The sequence below is a fragment of the Leucoraja erinacea genome, chromosome 31 (genome assembly GCF_028641065.1).
Source record: "Leucoraja erinacea ecotype New England chromosome 31, Leri_hhj_1, whole genome shotgun sequence".
In the NCBI taxonomy this organism is placed as follows: Eukaryota; Metazoa; Chordata; class Chondrichthyes; order Rajiformes; family Rajidae; genus Leucoraja; species Leucoraja erinaceus.
The window spans coordinates 14,046,735-14,069,708 of NC_073407.1; the positions used below are offsets into that span (position 1 = coordinate 14,046,735).

At 41.2% G+C, this 22,974-nt stretch overlaps 2 protein-coding genes across 4 annotated transcripts in view; one reads left to right on the forward strand and one right to left on the reverse strand.

Moving 5' to 3' along the window:
- Positions 1-1,519: 1,519 nt before the first annotated feature.
- gtf3c4 (general transcription factor IIIC, polypeptide 4) lies at positions 1,520-17,055 on the reverse strand. 2 transcript variants are annotated; one of them, XM_055660012.1, is made up of 5 exons: positions 16,764-17,055; positions 12,782-14,596; positions 5,871-6,001; positions 5,373-5,461; positions 1,520-3,508 (listed from the first exon to the last, which is right to left on the reverse strand). In XM_055660012.1, the coding sequence occupies exons 1-5, from the start codon at positions 17,028-17,030 to the stop codon at positions 3,444-3,446; spliced, it is 2,367 nt and encodes a 788-aa protein (XP_055515987.1). In that variant the 5' UTR covers positions 17,031-17,055; the 3' UTR covers positions 1,520-3,443. The 2 variants fall into 2 exon arrangements, 1 of the variants encoding a protein (XP_055515987.1); XR_008725967.1 differs by lacking the exons at positions 1,520-3,508; positions 5,373-5,461 and adding an exon at positions 8,028-8,134.
- Positions 17,056-17,289: 234 nt separating this feature from the next.
- ddx31 (DEAD (Asp-Glu-Ala-Asp) box polypeptide 31) overlaps positions 17,290-22,974 on the forward strand; it is an 86,240-nt gene continuing 80,555 nt past the window's right edge. For both annotated transcript variants that reach the window (XM_055660013.1, XM_055660014.1), the window contains exons 1-3: positions 17,290-17,506; positions 19,591-19,856; positions 21,069-21,147. In XM_055660013.1, coding sequence (XP_055515988.1) covers positions 17,405-17,506; positions 19,591-19,856; positions 21,069-21,147 — 447 coding nt within the window. In that variant the 5' untranslated portion in view covers positions 17,290-17,404. The remainder of the gene's footprint in view (positions 17,507-19,590; positions 19,857-21,068; positions 21,148-22,974) is intronic.

Here is a 22,974-nt window from a genome sequence, read left to right on the forward strand (position 1 = left end):
TCTTGTCTCCCACTCCTAACAATTATCTTTGTATCAGTCCTAAACCTTTGGAAACAGGGTACATTCATTTGTATTTCATTGGATGCAGAATCCTCCAGTGCCATATTATCAATTTCCAAGCTTGTATTTCTCATACCTGTATAATGTATGCAAACAAGAAACTGGCAGCATCTTTTTCTAATCCATAATTCAGTCACAGTGGAATGGCATATCATTTAATTCTTCACTCTATCCAGTCTTCTTCCAAATATCTGAGGACCAATTCTGTCAACGTGTTGGACAACGACAGAAACCAACCGAGCTATTCGTCATCTGACACACGAGCGAACAAATAGGTTTACTCACATTTGGAAAATCGTGGATTTCTTAGGAATAGTCACTGTGGCTGTGTATAAAAGATGTCCCATCTCATATATTTAATTAAGATTTTTGAGGTGACAAAGATGATTGGTAAGTAGAGCAGTGGATGTTGCCACATGGACTTTATTAAAGCATTAAAATGGTCTGAATAATGGTCCTGACCCGAAATGTCATAATTCCCACCACAGATGCTGCCTGATCCACTGAGTTCCTTCAGCACTTTGTACTTTACTCTTCATGGTTGGCTGTTCATAGTGACCTCACCACTACTAGAAGATTTAGATGCATGGGATCCACGCAACTTAGATTGGGTATAGGCAGGTGGGACATTTTGGTCAGTGTGCACAAGTTGGGCCAAAGGGCTTGTTCTCATGCTATATGACTCTAATGTGAAATTAGACAAGACCTTTGAGGAATATAAAGGAAGTAGGAATGAAAACAAACAGGTGATTAGAAGGGTCAAAGGGGGCCGTGAATCAAAGGAAATCCCAAGGCTTTTTACACATACATTTGAAAAAGAGTAACCAGGATGAAAGTAGGACCGCTCAAGGATAATGGAGGGAATTTGTGCTAGGAGTCAGGATATAGGCGAGATACTAAATGAGTACTTTACATCTGTATTCATCAAGGACAAGGAGATCAGTGTGGAGAATATGAATATACAGGGGCAGTTTGAAATCAAGAAGGAGGCTTCTTGAAGAGCATTTATCCCAGGTTATTCTTAAAGGTAAAAGAGAAAACTGCAGGAGCCTTGGCAAAGATCTGTGCATCTTCTCTAGCCACAGGTGAGGTTCTGGAGGACTGGAGAGTAGACAATGTTGTTCCTTTGTTTAAAAAGAAAAGCAAAGATAGTCTAGGGAATTCTAGGTCAGTGAGCCTCACATCAGTGGCAGGGAAGCTATTGGAGCGGTTTCTTTGGGATAGGATTTACTCCTATTTGGAAGAGAATATGTTAATTACAGACAGCCAGCATGCCTTTTACACAGTAGGTCATGTCTCATCAACTTGATTGAGTACTTTTAGGTGTCAAAGGTGATTGGATGCTGTCTACATGGATTTTAGTAAGGCATTTGATAAAGTCCCCCAAGTAAGGTTGATCCAGAAACGTTAGATGCATAGGAAATTGATAAATATATAATATATATATAAATGACTTGAAATTAAATGTAGATGGGTTGGTGAGTATGATTGCCAATGACATCAAGATTGCTGGAATTGTGGACAAAGTATACAAATAATGGCAAGACCCATAACAGCATTGGTGAAGAGAGGGATCATAGGGTCTAAGTCCATAGCTCTCTGAAAGTGGCAACATAAGTAGATAGTGGTAAAGATAAAATAGTATGCTTTGTGTGGTGGGGCATTGAGTTCAAGAATCAGGATGAACTGTTATAGGAGTTTAATTAGGCCCCATTTGGAGTATTGTGTGAAAGCCTTGAAGAAGGTACAGAAGAGATTTAACAGGCTGCTGCATGGATTAGAGAATATTAGCTATAAAGCAAGTTTGGACAAGCTAGGATTGGTGTCTCTGGAATGGTGGAGGCTGAAGTGTGTGCAAGTGCCGCTTTTTTCTTCCAAATGAGTGGTACGAAGTTTTAAACAATTGAAAAATAGCAATACCGTTACTGTGCACCATTCCATGCTCAGGCAGTTTTAAGAAAAGAAACCATACAGGATGCCCAAGATTTTACATTTATATTTTATAAGATGATACATTTTATCCAAAAAGTAACAGGTTCATTGAGAAAACATTTTTTATTGTACGAAAAGTAGTTTACAAAGTCTTAAATTGTGTTCACAAATGTAGTCATGAAACAAAAGTTAAAAAACTTTAAAATATGAAACCATACTTTAATTGATGACAAATAAAAAAAAAAAGTCAAATGGACCCTTTCAAGCTAGTGACCAATTGTCAGAAACAGATCCTCTGAATGCAAATATAGTGTGTTAAGGTATTTCATTTCTCCCGCCTTAAGTTTCAAAAACGGGGTCACTTTACAGCTGCTACTTGCCAAAGTCCAGCACGATCCTCCTCGCCCTACTGTCATCCCCACTCCACCATCATCGATTACAGTTCCAGGGCCTGATTTTGTGTCATTCATCAACAGTCAGAACTTGCAACCTTGGATTGAGCACAATTTCCCAAATGCATTACGTTTTATTCGCACCCTCTAATGGGGAAATATAAAGTTTCCTTTCTGCATTGTTCTCAAAGACCGTTTTAGAGTCAAATGTAATAATTCTTGCAGATGCAATAGTAGGCAAGAACAGATTAACTTCGTTATTTCAATTCATTATGTGAAAACTTCACATGTTATTTTACTTCAGATAGTTTCCTTGTTATTTGTATTTGCAGGTCAGGTCGGGGGAGGGGGAGATCCCCTCCCCCCCCCACCACAGGGACCATGTAATCCCGTGCTACCTGCTCCATGGTCGGATAGACGGCGACTAAACCGTCTTCCCACCTGGTTTACCAGGTGAGGAGGGGGCTGTGGACCCCCCAGCAGAACCAAAAACAAGACCTGTCAAAGAGCAGATGAGCTTCTATCGAGCCAACGGCCATCCACACTTCAGTAGAAGTTGCGATCACTGTCGTACATAGGATTGTAAGGAATGATGATAAAGCACACACACCAAAATCCTATACTTCCAGTGGCGGATGTCCACAGGAACTGGTGGACAGAGGTGTGTGGTGCGTCCGCCACCGTTCCTGTTGGAAACCAGCACCACTGTGTCGCTAATGTATACTGAACTCTACTTTAAATTGTCTCAACCTACTGGGTTTTTTCCAACTATAGCAATCATTTACATTAATTTTCTACTTCATAATAATGCGAGTGGATGAGGAAGACCATGTCCGCTGAAATGATGAGCACGATGCCAAGAATCCTCCACCTTTCCTCTCGTGCCTCAGAAGCAGAGAGCTTCATCTCTGGATGCCTTTAGAGAGAGAACAATACTATCGTCGAATACGCCAATACCCTTGACAGCAGGGTAAATATTTCATGCATTATCTTCTCAATTCTAAATTTAAGACACAAAAGTGTGCTCAGATCTCCCTTTGTCCATAATATGTAACTTTGTCAGAAGAGAGGAGAGTCACAGTACGTACAAGGATTCTGAAGCAGGCGCTTTATCCAGTCAGGATCTGGAATGAGAAAAAAACTCTTTAATTTTCAAAGATAACATTGCTGATCAAATAAAATGTCAAGTGGTTTGAAATTTTAAAAAATTCTTCCATCTTCTATCCAGTCTGTCTGTTTTTTGTTATTTTTTTGTTATTTTTAGTGTGTTTAAAAAGTTTGTGTAAATGTTCACCAGTTTGTTTTATGTGGGGTGGGGGTGTCAGGGGAAACTTTTTTCCAATCTCGTACCTTGCCGGAGATGTGATTATTTTCCAGATCGTATCTCTGGTCGCACCGCAGCCTAACATCCTGGAGCTGGAGGCCTGCTCGGACTGACTTTGAGCCCTACCGCAGGGCGTGGTCTTAATATCGGAGCCAATCCCTTGCCTGGGATCGCTCCAACGATGTCTATGCCTGCGGACTTTACCATCGAGAGCTCGCAGTCTCGGGTAGAGACTGTAGATGTCGGGAGCTCCAACGACGCTGAAGATTTGACCAGCCCCGACCCGGGGTCCGATCGATGGCGCAGGGGGCAGACATCCCCCCCCCCCCCCCGATGCGGGAGCTTGATCGCCCCAACGTGGTGGGGAACAAACGCCGCCGGCTACGAAGTCAAGATCGTCCCGTCAACGGAAGGCTTGAGGCCCCCGACCGGGGAAGAACAAGGTGAAGAGATTGAACTTTTTTTTGCCTTCCATCACAGTGTAGAATGTGGAGGAGTCACTGTGGTGGATGTTTACGTTAAAATGTATTCTATATGTTCCGTTGGTTTTTATTTGTATGACTGTCTTGGCAAATGAAATTCCTCGTATGTTGCAAAACAAACTTGGCTAATTAAGTATTATTGTATTGTTTTGTACTATATTGACAGGTACACGGATAGGAAAGCTTTAGAGAGATATGGGCCAAACACAGCAAGTGGGGCAAACACTGATGGGGCATCTTGGTCGACAAGGGAATGTTGGGCCGAAGAACCTGATTCCATGCTGCATGACTTTCTGTCTCTAAAATATCACAGCAATACAAAACATACTTTCTAAAATGCTTCTGTGTGCATGAAACTGATCATGGAATTTCACATGAAGAAAAAAATTCACTTGACAGCTTGGGACTCGAGAAAAAAAAAAAAAAAAAAAATCTACCCAAATGTTTGCTTTGTGCACATACACTAATTTGGACCACCATTCTGTGGGGAGCTTTTTTAAAAATGTGATGAATAATTTTATCAGTGAAGCACAATCATTGGCCTTTAATATGTTGCTTGAATTAAGTTTGTCATGTGGAGATAAAGTGCTTCCTATGGGCCAGCTGAAACGGAACAGGAATTCTAGCAATGACATTTGCAGACACGAGCATTGAGTGCGGTCTGGAACACACAAATCTATTTTTGCCAGACCAACACAAATGAGTGCTGCAATTCTGCATGAAGTGGAGCAGGCTGCACACAATTCTATTGGCAAATAAAGACTGCTGGAGTAACTCTGCAGATCAGGCAACATCTCTGAATAACATGGATAGATGATGTTTTGGGGCGGAACCCTTCCTCAGACTGAGATTCTATTGGCAGCTATTCTACCATATTTATTCATTTCATTTACTTGTAAGAGTTTATTTGGAACCACTATTTGAATGAGCAATTATTTTCCTTCAAGTTCAATAAATTGAAATGATCTAAATATCGATGCCACTTTAAATTTCATACAGAAAGGTGGCCACACAACAATCGGGTGATAAAAATGTCCACTATTGCAACCGCCAGTGAGCTCCAACAAGCTCCATCCACATGTCCCCTGACAATACAATATTCAAGCTCACCTCTTTGCATTTATGAAATTTCGGAAGCAAAAAAATGAGTTGGTTTGATTTTTTCCTTCATCAGTAGCTCACCTGAAGGCAACTGCTGTCGAGCAATGCTGTCATGTAGCAAACATCTGCGATACGTCAGACTCTGACACGCGTGGTACGTCAATATACATCTGCACAGAGAAATAGGTTGGACTGTACTGATGCAACAACTGACTGTTCCACCTGCCTGTATAATTTACACCAGTTGCAGCCAGTATTGCCGCATGTTTGGATGCAATTTAACATTTCCAAAAGCTGCAAAATCACATTGTTGCCTTGTATATCTTTAAAGAAGGTTACATGATTGCAGGAATTTTATTGGCATGAATTTAACTGCACAAAAGACGCATGTACCGAAACGATGAAATGTCTTAGTGTCTGCAAGAATTTCATTGTTCCAGATAATATCTGGTACATATGACAAGAAATACTCTTGACTCTTAGACTTGCACACAAGACCAGTTCATGGCCAGTTTCCCCGCCCCTCCCCTTACAGGATGCACAACATGCATCTACAGCCTGGCTGCAGGCAGTGATTACCTGTGCCAAATGTGTCCATTGGGGCAGACTGCCTTGCGGCGATCTGTAAACGGCAGAATCTCTTTACAGAGAGAGCAGTGCTCAGGAAACGTCTGTTTGGTCAATTTCTTCAAATTATGTGAAATCAAAACCTATATTCAACAGGAAAAAATGATATCAAGCAGTTAGAACATCAAGAACATATCATTTTATAATTCAACATTTAATTTTTTAGGTCACTTCATATATCAGCAGACAGCAATAATAAATAGAACTAGTTTTCAGAACGGCAAGCAAAGGCTATGATTCTTATGCAAAAGTAAAATGTTACAGGTCCCAGTAATCTGAAATAAAAACAGAATACTTGAAGCATTCATGTGATCAGACAGCATTCATGGAGAGAGAGGGAGAAACAGAGTTAACAGGCTAGTGTGGACAACTAAAAACAAGTATTTTGTAAACAAAATAACCCTCATTCACTACCTGCAATGAGATTTTAAGACTGAGCAAATTATACAGAAACAAGGTACAACAGGCAGTGAAGAAAGCGAATGGCATGTTGGCCTTCATAACAAGAGCAGCTTTTCCAAAACCTTCATATCTTTCCTGTAGCAGGAGACAAAAACTAATATAAAGAACCGTTTAGTAGCTGGTATAGTCATTTTCTTCATAAATGTCATCTTTTAAAATGTTTACTATTTGATATCCTCATGCCTAAAAATTGTTTTCATTTACAAGACTCCATGGCCAGGCAAATGTATAATTTCTTAACGATGATTAATTCAAACTGGAATGGTCAGTTCGTGGGCTATGGTTTTTTATGCCAATGCAAAAGATCAATATGTACCAGATTTAATTTGCATGAGATCTTTTGACCTTTTTACCAATTTGACCCATTTCAGGCAAACCGTTACGATGAGCGATTACGTGCCCACCGCTCCCACCCTCATACTATCAAGGTCATATGGAAGTTCTAGTTTCTTCACAATCTTACTATTCTCAGGTCTTTTTATCTGTGATTTAACACCGCTGCTTTGAAGATTGACGCGCATGCAGACGGACGGCCCTTCTTCACGTAATCGCTCATCGTAACTCCTCATAAAATCAAGAACAAACTTCAAACTGGTAAGTTCTCGTTTAATCTTACTATTAAAGACAATACACACTGCATCCTAAGTTGGATGAGGCAGTAATCAAATTACAGTATTCTGGCTGGATTGCTCCTTGAATATTATGTGGTATTCTGGCTGCTTAGAGACAGCAGTGAAGGGCTTCAAGGCAATCTTAGCACAAGAGATTGAATAAAAATGGAAAAACAGTGATTATTTCAGTCCACAAAAGAGGCTGAATTTTTAATAACTTTTTTTCAGTTTAGTTTAGAGATACGGCACGGAAACAGGCCCTTCGGCCCACCGAGTCCGTGTCGACCAGCGATCCCTGAATATTAACTATCCTGCACACACGAGGGACAATTTACATTTTTGTAGAAAACCAATGAACCTACAAACCTGTACGTCTTTGTAGTGTTGGAGGAAATCGAAGATCTCGGTGAAAACCCACACGGTCATGGGGAGAACATACAAACTCTGTATAGACAGCACCCGCAGTCCGGATTGAACCCGGGTCTTTGGCGCTGAAAGCGCTGTAAGGCAGCAACTCTACCGCTGCGCCACCATGCAGCCCCTTACTGAGCTACAGATATTTGAAAGCATGATTTAATTTCCTGGTGCAGGACAAGAACCCCATTTTGTTTTGTTTTTTTAAACAGTAAATTGCTGCACCAACACAGAGTACTTTGGAAATCAGAAAATTGAGAGCAAATGATTCTATTTGGAAAGTCAACCTTTTTCTCGAGTGCTCAGAAAAGTATTTGACTTCTCCATTCTCTATTCAATTGTCTACCACCATGAAACCACTGGCAACCATCCAATATCACTGAAGGTCATTCTGCAACTGACAAGGCATTTGTAATTGTGGACAAATCACTTTACTCATTTGAATGAGGCCCTACTCCTATCTCAGATAAATCAACAGTGTACAACCCGATTCAGAAAGGGCTAAAATGACAGCTCACTGAAAACCACTTCTGCAAAATGCTTGATGGATTCCTCCCCAAGGTGATTCTAATTGCACTCTGACATTGGACTCAATGGATTTCAGCAAAGGAGCGCCACCTACCTGCAGTTTTTCCAGCGGTTGGACTGGGAAATCTGGGTGCTGAACGTGCAACAGGTTAACCTGGCATAGGTTCAATGGCTCCATTCATTTTAATGGAGAGGAGGTGGCTGCGAGGAAGATAGGCAAGTTTCAGGCAATTTATTTTTTCTGAACTAACATTTGTATATAAAGTTAATTCAAATGTATTCACTTATATTTGTGTTTTCAGTTAAAAAAAAAATCTATTTTAAACTCAATAGTTCAATCTTTTACTGCATGAATGCATTTCAATGTTTCTGAAACCAACAGACATTTCCTAACATTTGGAACACTTTGCCAGCTGGTAAGCTTTGCCAGCTATCAAGCATGTTCAGGAACAGAACTGGCCATGTGCTGCAAGGCAGCCCTGGGTTGTGCACATTATCCAAGATCAAGAATGTGCTCTTGGCAAGTGTGGAGAGGTAAGTGGTGAGCCTGGGCAGCTTGCCATTCTCCAAAGGCAGATGTATCTCCCGAGCTTCACTCCACTGAATTCAATGCTTTCTTTGCAATAATATATTTTTTAAATAGTCAATATTGCCTCTAGTCTCCGCACATTCTCTTTCAGCTGCAACAATAGTGTTAGCTCGTATTCGAGCTTCCATCTTTAACTGCCCATTGAAGATTCAGTTGCTTGCAAGGTATAGCAACTGACTGAACTTATTCATATTAGGATAAAGGGTTTAAGTTACAAATACCTTCCACTAGCTAATATTGCTAGAGTTTCAAAGATATCCTTTACATAATGTAGAAACGTACTTGTAGATATAATGAAACAGTTCATGCATTTATATTTCCACTGATATAGTTCAAGCAGAGTAAACACTGTTTGTCCTATAGCAATTTTTTGACAATATTTTTAGTACCACCTCCACCTTATTAGTTCAGCACTTTGTCTTTTTTTAGTAAACCAGCATCTGCAACTTGTATCTACATATCGCATGCCAAGCGGTGTCCTGCCGCCAACTCTTTTCCGGCTTCCCCCCCCACCCCAATCAGTTTGATGAAGTGTCGTGACCTGATGGCTATCCGTGTTTTCCAAAGATGGAAGCCTGATGTACTGCTTTACTCAAGCACTTTGGGGTCTTTTTTGGTAAACCAGCATCTGCAGTTCGTTATGTTTATGTCTAACTTATAATTGGCTAGTTTGATCAAATATGTTTCAGTCATTGAGGGGCAGCTTAGAAAGCAAAGGTGCCAGGAAAAAAATGACATGGCCATCTTTTAGCAATGCTGATGAAGCTATATTTAATTTTCCAATGTCAATTTTAAGGAGAAAAGAAAAGCTACATAATGTATTCAATATCATTTAAATAATCTAAAGTTGCTATATAACCAATTGAGGATTCTTAGAGCAATATAGGAAGTATGCTAGAAATGTGTGCTGCCTTCTGCTTCTTAGGCAGTCACTCGAAGATGACTTAGCACATGAGTATGCACAGCAAGTTCTAAACAACAGTATGGTGTCACTGACCACCTATTTTTTCCAGAAACTATTTCAAGGGCAAATTTTTATTGACGTTAACTCGGTAACAGAACGTCAGGGATTACTGCTCTTTTCTCCAATATAAAATGGGCGTGCACTTGAAAATGAGTCACCTGCAGGGCTACAGACCTTGTGTTACAAATACCAGGACTGGCATGTCGCGGTAAGGAGGGATAAGTATGACAAGGTAAGGGAACTTGGATGACCAGAGGTTGTAAATTTAACAAAAAAAGAAAAAGGAAGCCTGTGTAATGTTTGTAAAGATGAAATCAGACTGGACCTTTGAGGAACATAGATACAGCAGGGAGAAAAAAAATCATTGAGCAATTCGAAGAGACAAAAAGGGCCACAAAATGATATTGGAGTGTCGGGATTAAAGAAAATCCTGATGCTTTGTACCTATGCAAAAAAAAAAAAAGGGGGGAAATCAGGGGGAAGGTAGGACCACTCAAGGATAAAGAGGAGAAACTTGGGCCACGAGTCAAGAGGATATAGGCGAGGATCTAAACAAGCAGTTTGCATCTGTATTCACCAAGGAGAAGTCTTTTAGGACAGTGAAATTATTGTGGGCATTACGAAAATGCTAGGGTAGTTTGGGACTAAGGAGGAAGAAATACTGGGCCTCTTGAATGGCATTGAGGTGGATAAATGCCCTGGGCCTGATGGGATCTACCTCAGTTTATTGTGGGAGGCAAGAGAGATTGCGGGAGCCTTGACCAAGATCTTTGCATCTTTTTTTAGTAACAGGCGAGGTCCCGGAGGACTGGAGAGTTGCTAATATTGTTCATTTGTTTAAGAAAGGAAATATAAATAATCCAGAAAATTATAGGCCATTCAGTCTCCCGTCAGTGGATAAGGAAGACACTTGAAAGGATTTGTTGTGCTACGATTCACATGCATTTGGAAGAGAACAGGCTAATTAGGGACAGTTTGCATGGCTTTGTCCATAACATCAGGTCTTATGAACTTGATTGAGGGTTTTGCAGAGATGACAAAGGTGAACCACGATATTAGGGTAATACATTTTGTCTTTGTGTATTTTTGAACAGCATTTTATAAAATCACTTGGCAAGCAGATTCAAAAGGTTAAGATGCATGATATCCATAGTAATTTGGATTTAGAGCTGGTTTACTCATAGAAGGCAGATATGGTGGAAGTGTGTTATTATGGAGATATGTGACTGGTGACGAAGGCAATGAGTCGAAGTGTACAGCAGGGTGTAAATAAGTTACAGAAATAGCAGATGGAGTTTAATACGAGCAAGTATAAGGTGCTGCACTTTGAGAGGTCGAATGCAAGGGAAAAATAAATAGTTAATGGTACAGAGGGATCTTGGGTTCAAGTCCATTGCTCCCTGAAAGTGCAGCACAAGTAGAGAGCCTCGTAAAGACATATGCTATGCCTGCCTTCATTGTTTGCTGCAATGAGTAAAGGATCAGAAAATCACGTTGCAGGTTTATAGGAATTTGGTTAGGCTCCACTTGGAATATTGGGTACAGTTATGTTTGATTATTACAGGAAGGATGTGGAAGGCTTTGGAAAGGATGCAGAAGAAGTTTATCAAAATGCTGGAGTAACTCAGCGGGACAGGCAGCATCTCTGGAGAGAAGGAATGGGTGACATTTCGGGTCGAGACCCTTCTTCAGACTAATGTCAGGGGAGTGGTCGGGACAGAGATAGAATATAGTAAGCAAGGGCTATTTGAAGTTAGAGAAGTCAATGTTCATACCGCTGGGGTGTAAGCTACCCAAGCAAAATATGAGGTGCTGTTCCTCCAATTTGTGCTGGGCCTCACTCTGACAATGGAGGAGACCCAGGACAGAAAGGTCAGATTGGGAATGGGAGGGGGAGTTAAACTGCTGAGCAACCGGGGGATCAGGTAGGTTAAGGCGGACAGCGGAGGTATTCAGCGAGATGATTTATCTGAATGATGCCCGTTTACAGGAGAGGTTGGACAAACTTGGATTGTTTTCTCAGGAGTATCGGAGGCTGAGGGGGGAACCTCAGGGTAGACAGTCAGAGCCATTTTTCTTGGGTTGAAATATCAATGAATAGAGGGTCAAAATTTAAAGATGTGTGGGATTCTCCACAGAGTGTTGGGTGCCATGGACTGCCCTGTCAAGAGTGGTGGTGGAGGCAGATACAATAATGGCATTCAAGGGGCTTTGAGGTAGGTACATAGATATGCAGGGAATGGAGGGTTGTGGATCATGTGCAGGCAGAGGAGATTTGTTTAATCTGGCAACATTTACAGCAGGGACATTGTAGGCCAGAGGGCTTGTTCCTGTGCTGTACTGTTCTATGTTCTACAAAATGGGATTAGAATGATAACTTTGGCACATACACGATTGGTCAAATGGCAATAGACAATAGGTGCAGGAGTAGGCCATTCGGCCCTTCGAACCAGCACCGCCATTCAATGTGATCGTGGCTGATCATCCCCAATCAGTACCCCGTTCCTGCCTTCTCCCCATATCCCCTGACTCCGCAATTGTTAAGAGCCCTATCTAGCTCTCTCTTGAAAGCATCCAGAGAAGCTTCCTCCACTGCCCTCTGAGGCAGAGAATTCCACAGACTCACAACTCTCTGTGAGAAAATGTGTTTCCTCGTCTCAGTTCTAAATGGCTTACTCCTTATTCTTAAACTGTGGCCCATGGTTCTGGACTCCCCCAACATCAGGTACATGTTTCCTGCCTCTAGCGCCCAAACCCTTAACAATCTTGCCGTTTGTGTCTCTGCAGTTGAGCCTTGCAACATGCACTTTTGATGGCAGCGAGTCCACTTTTCATTGCATTCAATCTGGCGTGATGCAAGATTAGAATTTACAATCTTTGGCTAACTTGGTGCCATAACCAGAAGTCCTATTGTCAGAGAAACCCAGTCTGCATTTGCAATGTCCAAAATGGTGTCAAATTTCAACAAAGTTTAAGAGACTGCCAAATAACTTGATGTACAATGCTTGTGAATCCAAAACATAATGGTGGATATTTAAAACCCAAATGTCACACTCGATAAGGACCAATGATATGATAGCTATTTGTAGATATTCTGTAGTCCTGTCCAGCAACCTTGGCAACACCTTAGGAATAAAAATTAGCTTATTTTATTTTTCCATTAAACAAGACAAAATACATCTGAAGTCCAATTAACTTTATATATTTAACATCACATAGCATGTAACAGGCAGTTAGACTAAGAGTGGAGAGGAGGAGAGCATTAGGGGAAAAAAATTGTTCAGGCGAGTCCTACCTTAGCTGTCCTATCATCGTAGCCGGTATCAGAAGTTAAAAAGTCACAAATGCCCCTGGTTGGGATACTGGTGTTCTCAGTTATCCAGGTGTGGAGGTACACTTCGCCAAGGACTCTTTTCATGTGTTCACGAGTCAAGTGGAGCTCCACATCTTCAATCCTACTCTGAATCTCATTCAATTTCCTTGAAACCCTCTCCCGAATTTGTTCTTCAGATTTGTCTACTTTTGGGTCCACAGGCGAGTCTTCCGCTTGACACCCAAGCACTCGACTTGATTGACCTTCCTTTGCACTTGTCTCTGCTTCGTCAGGCTGTCCACTTTTTTCATTTAACAACACAGAATTATCACACAGCAGAACCTTTGATTCATGATGATTTGGCCTCCAAAGTGTTTCTGCGGGATTCTTCTGTAATGTCTGAAATAAGATCTTTAAAAAGAAAAGTTTTAGCCGCCATAGGTAGCTTAATGGATTTGTCTGGAGCTTATGGTCTAAAGCTTCATCAAGGTCTGGGGGAATACACTTCTCTGTCAATATTCGCCAGCGTACAAGATCAAGCAAGTCCACCTGTTTGAATAGGTTGTGGATGGACGATTCCAAAAGCTTAGATGCTGCTTCTTCTGGAGTTTTTAACGTAATAAACTGCACCTGGTACGTGCGGCTAGCTGGATGGAGGCCATTATTTATACCTTCCGCTGTCACAAGTGCCATGTAAGCATCATTGGGGCTCAGACAGATTCCATGAAGTCTCACGGAGCCAATTGACTCTGGTAACTTGATTAAAACATGGTCAAACTTCACTGCTACATCTGTGAAGACTGGAGTCAACTTTTGGATGGTTCCATCGACAGAGCAGGTGTAGAAACTCCCGGTTTGCTTGTTCGCAGTCAGAGATACAATGGGAAGTGTGTGGAGGCCAGTTACATGAGAATTGTGAACATTGAGTCCTGCTTTGGATATTAACAACAGACACCAGAAAACATATGTTCCTCTGGCTGCAACAACCAAACTGCAGCTACATTTCTGATATGGGTGGGAGAGAGATATGCATTTAATATTATGCACGGGTAACTGATCCATCTCTTGCCAAAGAACCACTGGCTGCCTGAGAGTGAAGTATCCTTTCACTGATTTCAAGTTGACTGGCAGAATCTTAACAGGTCCTTTGGAGCTACCAACAATCAAGCCACTCATTTTGCGACTCCCGTGCTCATATTCCCACCAAGACAGAACACTTGGGTCATTAATGCCTGATTCAATCGTACTGCATGCAATGATTGAATCTTTGCCATGAAATGGGATCAAAAACTGCCATATGACAACATCACCATTTTCAAGTAGGACGGCCAACAGAACTGTACCCACATCTTCACACTCATTGTTGGCTTTTACACGTTGGGTATTGCAAATACTGGACCATTCCATTCTGACAGGAGTTTGCATATAGTGCCTCCTTTGGAATTCCGAGAAATTCTTCAGCTCCTCATCCAAGTCTGCATCCAAATGTCCATATTTGTTCTCGTATAACATTTCACCGTACACTTCTGTAATATCTAAAGCTGGTGTCCACTGCAGCCTATTTACATTCACCTGGATGGACAGTCTATTATCCAGTGTCAAAGATGCCAATAAGCACCTTCCATTTATATCACAACCCAAGGGGGACCAACTGGTGAATTTAAATCCTCGTAAGGGTGACAATGCACCACCTTCAGGATTAAAGATCCTGTCCATCATTAGTGAGTGACTTAGTGTTGGATCTCTTTTATTCAAGAACTTCTTCTTGCATTCACTTACTTCTGCTTGAGAGCCAACCTGAAACAAAAAAAAACATTTTTATATCAGTACATAGTCCAAAGTAAATTCATATTGTCAAATTTAATTTAAACCAATTTATGGGCATATTGCTGCCATCAAATATTGATTAAAAAATAATAATTGGCCTGAATGAGATTCGTTTCAAGTCTCAAGTGCATATTTGCAACTTTTTCCACTTAACAAAAAATGGGAATTCCCCCTACCCTTAGAAATGTGGAGAAATGAAAAATTTAAAAAAAACTGCAGATATTGGACATCTGAATCAAAAATAGAAAATGCTGAAAAAACTCAGCGTCAGTTTTGGAAAAGTCTTTCTACACACGCTGAACTCTCCAGCTGTTCAACTAGTTGTCTTACCATCCTCTGTTGTAGGCAATGTTCCTTTTCCTTTTCAGTGTGTCATGGAACACACTTTCCCACTTTACAGGCTCAATAAATATTTTCTGTCAGAAATTATGGAAAAACTCAGCAAATCGGACTGCGAGGCTTTTCAAAGGAGGTAACAAAATAAATACCGTGGAAGGAAGATCTAAAGAACAAGGGTGCGGAGATGCATTTCATGTCTAGTTTGAATTGATGAGATAAACATTTCCTGATTTACAGATCAAGGGGGTTTCAAGAAATTCGTTTAGACGGCTTTATTCCAATTCCCTGTAAACATGGACTTTCAATGCATAACCATCTACAAATGTGAAATTAGATGCAATTGTCCTATCAAGAATAGGATAAATTAAAAATATGTAAAATAGATATAAAATACTATGACACAAACTGCTTTGATTTAGGCAGTGCAACAGGACCTTTTCTGACACTTCATCTACATTATAAGTAATTGTAAGTTTGTGGCTAAAGTGGTAAGTACTCCCAACACCTACACTTATCAGACACAAGGAACAGCAGATGTTGGTTTACAAAAAAAGACACAAAATGCTAAGGTAACTCGGCGAGCCAGGGGAATCAAGAACCAGAGAATTGATATTTAGGGTGAGAGGGGCAAGATGTAATAGGAACCCGAGGGGCAACTTTTCTGTGCTGCCAGAAGAGGTAGTTGAGGAAAGTTCTTTACCAAACATTTAGAAGACATCTGGACAGGTACATGAATAAGAAAGGTTTAGAGGGATATGGGCCAAACATGGGCAAATGGGACTAACTTAGTTGAAAGAACCCTACACTGCAAGAAGTGCTGCCTTCGGAATCTAACATTAAACCAAGCCTACATCCGACTTTTCATGTGCATGTAAGAGATCTCATGACACTAGACCAGTGGTTCCCAACTTTTTTTGGCCATGCCCCACCTAATCACCTCTAAAATCCTGATGCCCCCCCCCTTGCTTTCCCTTGAGAGAAAACGGAGGAAATAGATGTTATAAGGGTAACGTAGCAAAAGCTCTTTGAATCGCATTTCTAAATCCAATTCAATAAATAAGGTTCTCCCATGACCTCGCGCGCTTCGTGCGACGTGCATGAAGAGCGATGGCGCGGTGATTATGTAATAACTACACAATAAAGACCTTTTTTACCCAAAAAAAATATTTACTCAAGATAACATCTGAAACATAAACTACATATGTTTACCTGATGGTAAATCCAAAAAAATAAAAATCGAAAATTTGGACCCAGACCACCTCAGTCGAGCTCAATTGCCCCCCTTAAAAATCAAATTGCCCCCCTGTGGGGCGTACGCCCCACGTTGGGAACCACTGCACTAGACCAAAGAGCAACAAAGGAGCTCTCCATGGTGCCCCAAACAATTTTACTGAAAATCACATTTCCTGCTCAATATTACTTTCTGTAACAGGGATCATGCTGCAAAATAATTCAAGAGTTAGATTTAGCTCTTAGGGCTAAGGGAATCAAGGGATATGGGGGGGGAAAGTCGAAACGAGGTACTGATTTTGGATGATCAGCATGATCACATTGAACTCGCTGGCTCGAATGGCCAAATGGCCTACTCCTGCGCCTATTTTCTATGTTTCTATCAGTCGCAACACCTTAAATTGCAAATCGGGGCATTTTCGTGGTCTAAATGCGCGCAGATTTTTCTTCAGGGAGGCATTTTATTTCAAAACATCGCAAATGTTTTTCGGGTGGGGTGCAAGCGAGTTTGGGAAGTTTTAGATCTGCAGGGGATGCGGGAAGACGGGCAAGGCGGGGGGGGGGTTACCTTGAGCGAGCAGCTCTGGCTGGGCGCCGGCACCGAGGTTCGCTGGATCACCATGTCCAGCCCGTTGTTGTGAATGTCGCAGATCTGCTCCAGCACGTAGATGTTTTTACCGGTGGTGATGGACAGCCGATTGTCCTCGGACCAACCGAGCGGCTCGGGGCCGCTCACCGGGTACTGCAGCTTGACGCTGGGCTCCCGCTTGCTCGTCAGCACGGCCAGGTTGCCGCTGTTCTTTCTCTTCCCGGTGGCCGCGGACACAGACGCCATCTTCCACAGCTCGACTCCCGCCAGTGACGCTCAAGCACCGCGCCCGCATGGCCGGGAGGCCCCCGAGCTGATGAAGCGGAGCGACCACTCAGATCGCCTGATATCACCGGGCAACGGGAAACTTCAACCGGGATCCACCCGGTAATGAAACAACGTACGCGTGGAAGCAGACCACAGGAAACTTCCAGAAGTCTCCCTTGTTTATTCTTTTGTTAGGGCTGGTTTATTTTTTTTTTAAGTGGTTTGTTTGTGAATTAAAGTTGCTGTGATTAGAAGAGGACAAGTGGCTGGTGGATTCACGTGGGGGACCGGCCCGCTGTTTGGGGAGGCGAGGTTGCTGCAGTTTGTCCCGAGTCGTTGCAGCTTCGCTAAACATGGCCGAGGAGTGTTTAATGATAAATATTACCAGCGAGCCCTTCGTCAAAAGAAAGCCGAAGAATTTTGAGCGCAATAATTTTGGAAATACACCAAATCTGGTGAGATCACTGTGAATTGCTGCTTGCATCCTCATTCATTGTTTTGTTCACTTTGATAATGTACATTGCTGATAGTAAGTCACTGGTCTGACCTTCGCTGTGGCTGCATGTAAAGTTATCTTTGAAGAATGAAGTATATCATGAGGTGTAACCTTGATATATTGTTGTACCAGTTTCTGGTGTTTCATTGAGAGTTATTCTCTTCACTAAGGAATGTAATGTTTATGTCTCTTGCCTCCAAATGGTCCCGTATGTTCAGAAGAACATCAGGAAAATCAATAACACTATATTAACCCAAAACAAACTTTGGAGCAATTCAGCAGGTCAGACAGCTTCTGTGGAGGCAAAGGGATATTCAGCAATACTGGTCAAGGCCTTGCATCAAGACTTGTCACTGTTTTTTGCACCGAATTCCAGCCTCTGCAGTCCCTTGTGTCAATATTATGTTGATAATGAATATCGAATGTTGTTACTTGATGGTGTAATAAGATTGATCTGGTGGGAGGAATATGGAGAATGAATTTTTCCAACAAGAACAGTGATTATGGTAGATAATGAACTTATCAGCTATTCAGGGATTTTGAAAGGTAGGGGCAGATTTGGCCAGCTGACACTGGGACAGCGCAAAAAAGACCAAGTTCCAGAATTTGCTTGGATTACACATTGCAGACAAACTGGCTGATCAGTGAATTCAAGCAAACATATTAATGTAGCAAATTTGCTACTCAATAGAGCATGTATTATGCTCACTGTGGAAATGATGTGCAAGAATGTGAGTGCACAATACATGGATTTAGGTGAGAAGGGATGTGGATGGTCAGGTGATGGGAGAGAAGGGTGGAGTTATCAACAGAGACTGGGGTGTAATTGGTAGAGGTGACATAGGGCTTCAGCTGATGGAATCAGATGGGACAGGGAGGTGGTGTATGGGACCAAGGGAGATGGGACGAGTAACGAAGTTAGCAATCCCTTTGAATATAGCATTGGTTATTGGAATATTGGAATATAACACGGTTACTGAAATCAAATTCAACAAGATATTATTGGGTCATAAGAGTCCAAAGGCTGTAGTCTAGTGCATCCATGTAAGGATGCTCCACAGATGGGGCACATCACAAGCATGTAAATTAGCCCTAAGAATTCAATGGTTCAACGGTACTTATTGTCAAGTGTACTTAAGTACAGTGAAATTCTTTTTTTTTTGCCTGCGGTTCAGTAAAAATCTTACTATACATCGTACACGGGTAGAAGAGTGTAGGAATAGCAGATTACACTGAGACAGTACACGAGTTGCCACATTTACGGTGTCATTTTGAATGCTTCAAGTCTAAAGTTGCTAAAAATGTAGAGTTCTTAACTAGGCCATAAAGTCCTGTTGTACTGTTCGGCGGAACTGGGTTGGAGTTGCAGGGGTCGGCCTGTCCAGATTATGTTGTTGATGTGTTCCAATGGTCCGAGCTGCTGCAGGCACGAAAATTAACCGGAGTAACTGGATAGACTGTATTTCTACTCCTTGCAGCAGAAGAAGCAGAGGGGGAATCTGATTCAGGCGTGCAAAATGATGAAGGCCAAAGATGGGCTAGATATTAACACACTTTCCCCATTGTAGAGGTGTATAAAATCAAAGGGCATAAGTTCAAAGAAAGAGTTGGAGATTTAGTGGGAATCTAAGAAAGAAGGGGTACAAGTCTGGAACTTGCTACCTGAGAAAATGGGGAGGTTGGTACTTAAAACATTTAATAAGTATTTTAATGAGCACTTGAATCACCAAGGATGATGGCAAAGTTCTGGAAAATGGGTTTAGTTGAGTACCCAATGGTCAGCGTGGACTACAAGGTCAGCAAGGGGTCTGTTTCTTAGCTGCATGAATTCTTAACATTTACCAGTTTATGCCTATCCCTTGTTCAATGTAATGTAATCTGGTAAAATTCTTCCAACAAATCAATACAAAGAGATTAATGGTATCTGAGTTGGTGGAAGTTTAGGAAGGGGTGCTGATCTTGTGACAATGCAAAGCCTTTCATTTGATATTGGTTTATTTTATTTCGAAGACTTGATTTTCTTTCCACTGACTTTGTATACAGGCACAGCCCAATCGAGGAAAACGGCAATTCCAGAATTCCAGAAGTGGCTCTTTTTCTGCCAAATCAGCAAAACAATCAACCTCTGCAGTGAGAAAAATACACAGTAATGTTGAGAAGGAACGTCAAAAAGAGCAGGTGTCCAGCGTGGCTCCAAAGAAAAGAAAAGTTATGGAACAGCCAGGAAACAAAGGAGAGCCTAAGACGATGGATCCAATCAAAACCTCCTCTCTATTCAGAAACAATCCTGAAATCCCAGCGATTCATAAGTAAGAGTTGGGGTTAAAATAGTACATTTTGTCACCAAATTAATGTTCTGCACTCTAAAACACATTTGCCCATTGCTTCTTGGCTTTTTTGATTTTGAAAGTAAGCAGACCAAGGTCTGTTCTTGTATTTCCAGTAATTTTGCTATCTCATTAGCAGATAGATTTATCCTGAACAGAATGCATAGGGAGGGATTTAGGATTGAACAGGGTTTGATTCTCCAATAGTTGAAAAGTTTGCATTAGACAGAGGGTGGGATATTAGGGGAGAACAAGGCTTGATTCTCCAACAGTTTACAAAGTCTGTAGCCAAGCCCTTTTGCTTGTACATTTTACAAAGTGAAAGACTTTTGGACAGATAATGGACATTTACCCTCGGCTGAATAAGGGACGGAAGGATAAACTGTGCGTTATTTGTTATACCGATTTTCCTTCTGTCTCCTTGGTGTCTACTTGTTCAGTGACCTTTACCTGCCTGATATGCAGTAGTAAATAAAATACAAATATGCAATCGTGAGAAGAAGAATCAGAAACAAAAGCATAATACAATAACTTAATCTGCAGGTTTGAAAAGAAGATGGGTATTTAACAGCGAAACATGAATTTTGCTTTCCATATGAAAACAATTTTGATACAATTTTTATGCAGTTAATCAATCTGAAATAAAACCAGAAAATATTGGGTACTGTCAGCAGGTCCACCTGCATCTGTGGAAAGACAGTTGCCATTTTGGGTTGCAGAGTTTTCATCAGAAAAGCAACAGTGAGAAGATAGGTTAATTTTAAATTACATAGTGAGTGGGAAGAGATGGATAGGATAACAAGAATGCTTATGATAGACTGAGGCCAGGGATGCGCAAATGATTTTCATGTTTACAGAGTTATCTGGTTAAATTCCTAAGGTCAATGAGAGTGAGAGAATGAATGCAAAGAGACGTGCTGGCCAGGGCTGCTGCTGAAAACAATAATATAGAGCCGGAAATGGCCAGCACGTATCTATGGAAAGAGAAACACTGAATTAATATCAGAGAAGGATAATCTTGTAATAGAATAGACCAGTTCTGATACAAAGTGAAAATTTGGAAAACAAACTGAATTTATCAATTAAAACCAACTGAAAGGGAATTATTTACCTTTGAAGATCATTGTGTGAATGTCATGGTATTTTGTATGTTTTGTAATATTTCTCTTTGTTTGTACTGTATTACATTTTCAGGCAGGCAGTGAAAACTTTGAGAGAATCCATTTTTACGACAAACCATTTCCATGATCTTGATGAACTCCATCCACATCTGGTTGGTGACAGAATTCTGCAAATTATTTACTTATCTGTTGGGGTCAAAGTAGCGATGGACTAAAATTGGACTCTGTGATTCTGGTTCTAAGCTAGCAACTGCAATTCAGATTTTGAGGTTTTATTTTATAAAATGAAGGGGATCAAATATGTGTGTGATAATTTTGATGTAAGTCTCAAATCAGGTCTAGATTAGAATTTTCTTAATTTTATAGTGTTGTCCATTTTGGGGGTGTTCTTTTCATTTATTGATCTTTGTCAAATTCTGGTGTTTTCACTTACTAACAAAGATGCAAAACTTGTGATTGTGTGATTGAGATATAACTGAATCAAAAATAGAAAGAATTCACCTTATTTATTTCATCAATACATTTTCTTTTACATAATCTTGACCATTTTTAATTTGTCCCCTTTCCATCCAGTCTTTTTCTTCAAGCACCTCTATCCGACAAGTATATCTAATGATTATTTTGAAAGGCACATTCGTTAAAACAACATAATGTGTTCTACATGGTTAGCATTTATTGTCAGTGTTTCATCATGGGAGAAAATACACTATTTTGCCAGTAGACTTTCAGAGGGATATTTATATTCACACTAACACTGAAAAATTCAAACTCCAAATGTGTTCAAGCTCTAAATAACTGGCCTAGCTCTAAATATAACTGGCTTGTGGAGTTTCTTTGATGGAGTGTATTTCTGTTTTAGAGCAACTTATTGAGAAGCAGACGCAAGGAAATGTAGATGCTAGAATCTTGAGGAAAAAAGGTAACTTGGCAGGTCAGGCAGCGTCTCTGGAGAACATGGATAAGTGACGTTTTGGGTCGGAACCCTTCTTTAAACTTATTGTAGTAGGCAGAAGGTGGAAGAGAGGTGGGGATGGGACAAAGCCAGGCAAGTGATAGGTGGATGAAGGTGAGATTGGCAGATGGATGGACAATGACCAGAGATGAAAATGAGACAAAGGTCTGTGAGATACGGCGAGAGTGGAATGAATTATGAGGCCAGAAGAAGTGATGTAGGGGAAAGTGGGCGGGATAGTGGGAGAAATTAGTGCGCATCCAGATGGGGGTTACGGAAGAGAGGGGGGGAGAAAGAAGTGGGAGGGTTGTTAGTTACATACCAAAAATTGGAGAATTCAATGCTAATGCTATTAGGTTGTAAGCTGCCCAAGCGGAATATGAGATGCTATTCCAACAGTTTGAGTGCCCGCACTTTGGCAATAGAGGAGGCCTTACACCTCGTCCCTCACCTGGATCCCTGACATGGAAAGAGAATTGGTTGGCAGACAGGAAACAAAGAGTAGGAATAAACGGGCCCCTGTCAGAATGGCAGGCAGTGGCGAGTGGAGTCCCGTAAGGCTCATTGCTGGGGCCGCAACTATTTACAATACATATGAATGATTTAGATGATGGAATTAATAGTGACACTAGCAAATTTGCAGATGACACAAAGCTGGGTGGCAGTGTGAACTGCGAAGAGGATGCTAGGAGGTTGCAGGGTGACTTGGCAGGTTGAGCGAGTGGGCAGATGCATGGCAGATGCAGTATAATGAAGATAAATGTGAGGTTATCCACTTTGGCGGCAAGAACAAGGAGGCAGATTATTATCTCAATGGTGTCAGATTAGAAAAAAGAGAAGTGCAACGAAACCTGGGTGACCTTGTACACCAGACACTGAAAGTAAACATGCAGGTACAACAGGAAGTGAAGAAAGCTAATGGCATGTTGGCCTTCATAACGAGAGGATTTGAGTATAGGAGTAAAGAGGTCCTTCTGCACTTGTACAGGGCCCTGGTGAGACCACAGCTGGAGTATTGTGAGCAGTT

Coding starts and splice junctions, on each gene's coding strand:
- gtf3c4 (XM_055660012.1), bottom strand. CDS start 17,030: ATGGCGTCTGTGTCCGCGGCCACCGGGAAGAGAAAGAACAGCGGCAAC. Junction 14,597..16,763: donor GCCAGAGCTGCTCGCTCAAG/GTAACCCCCCCC, acceptor TTTTTGTTTCAG/GTTGGCTCTCAAGCAGAAGT. Junction 5,462..5,870: donor AATGGACACATTTGGCACAG/GTAATCACTGCC, acceptor TTCTCTGTGCAG/ATGTATATTGACGTACCACG.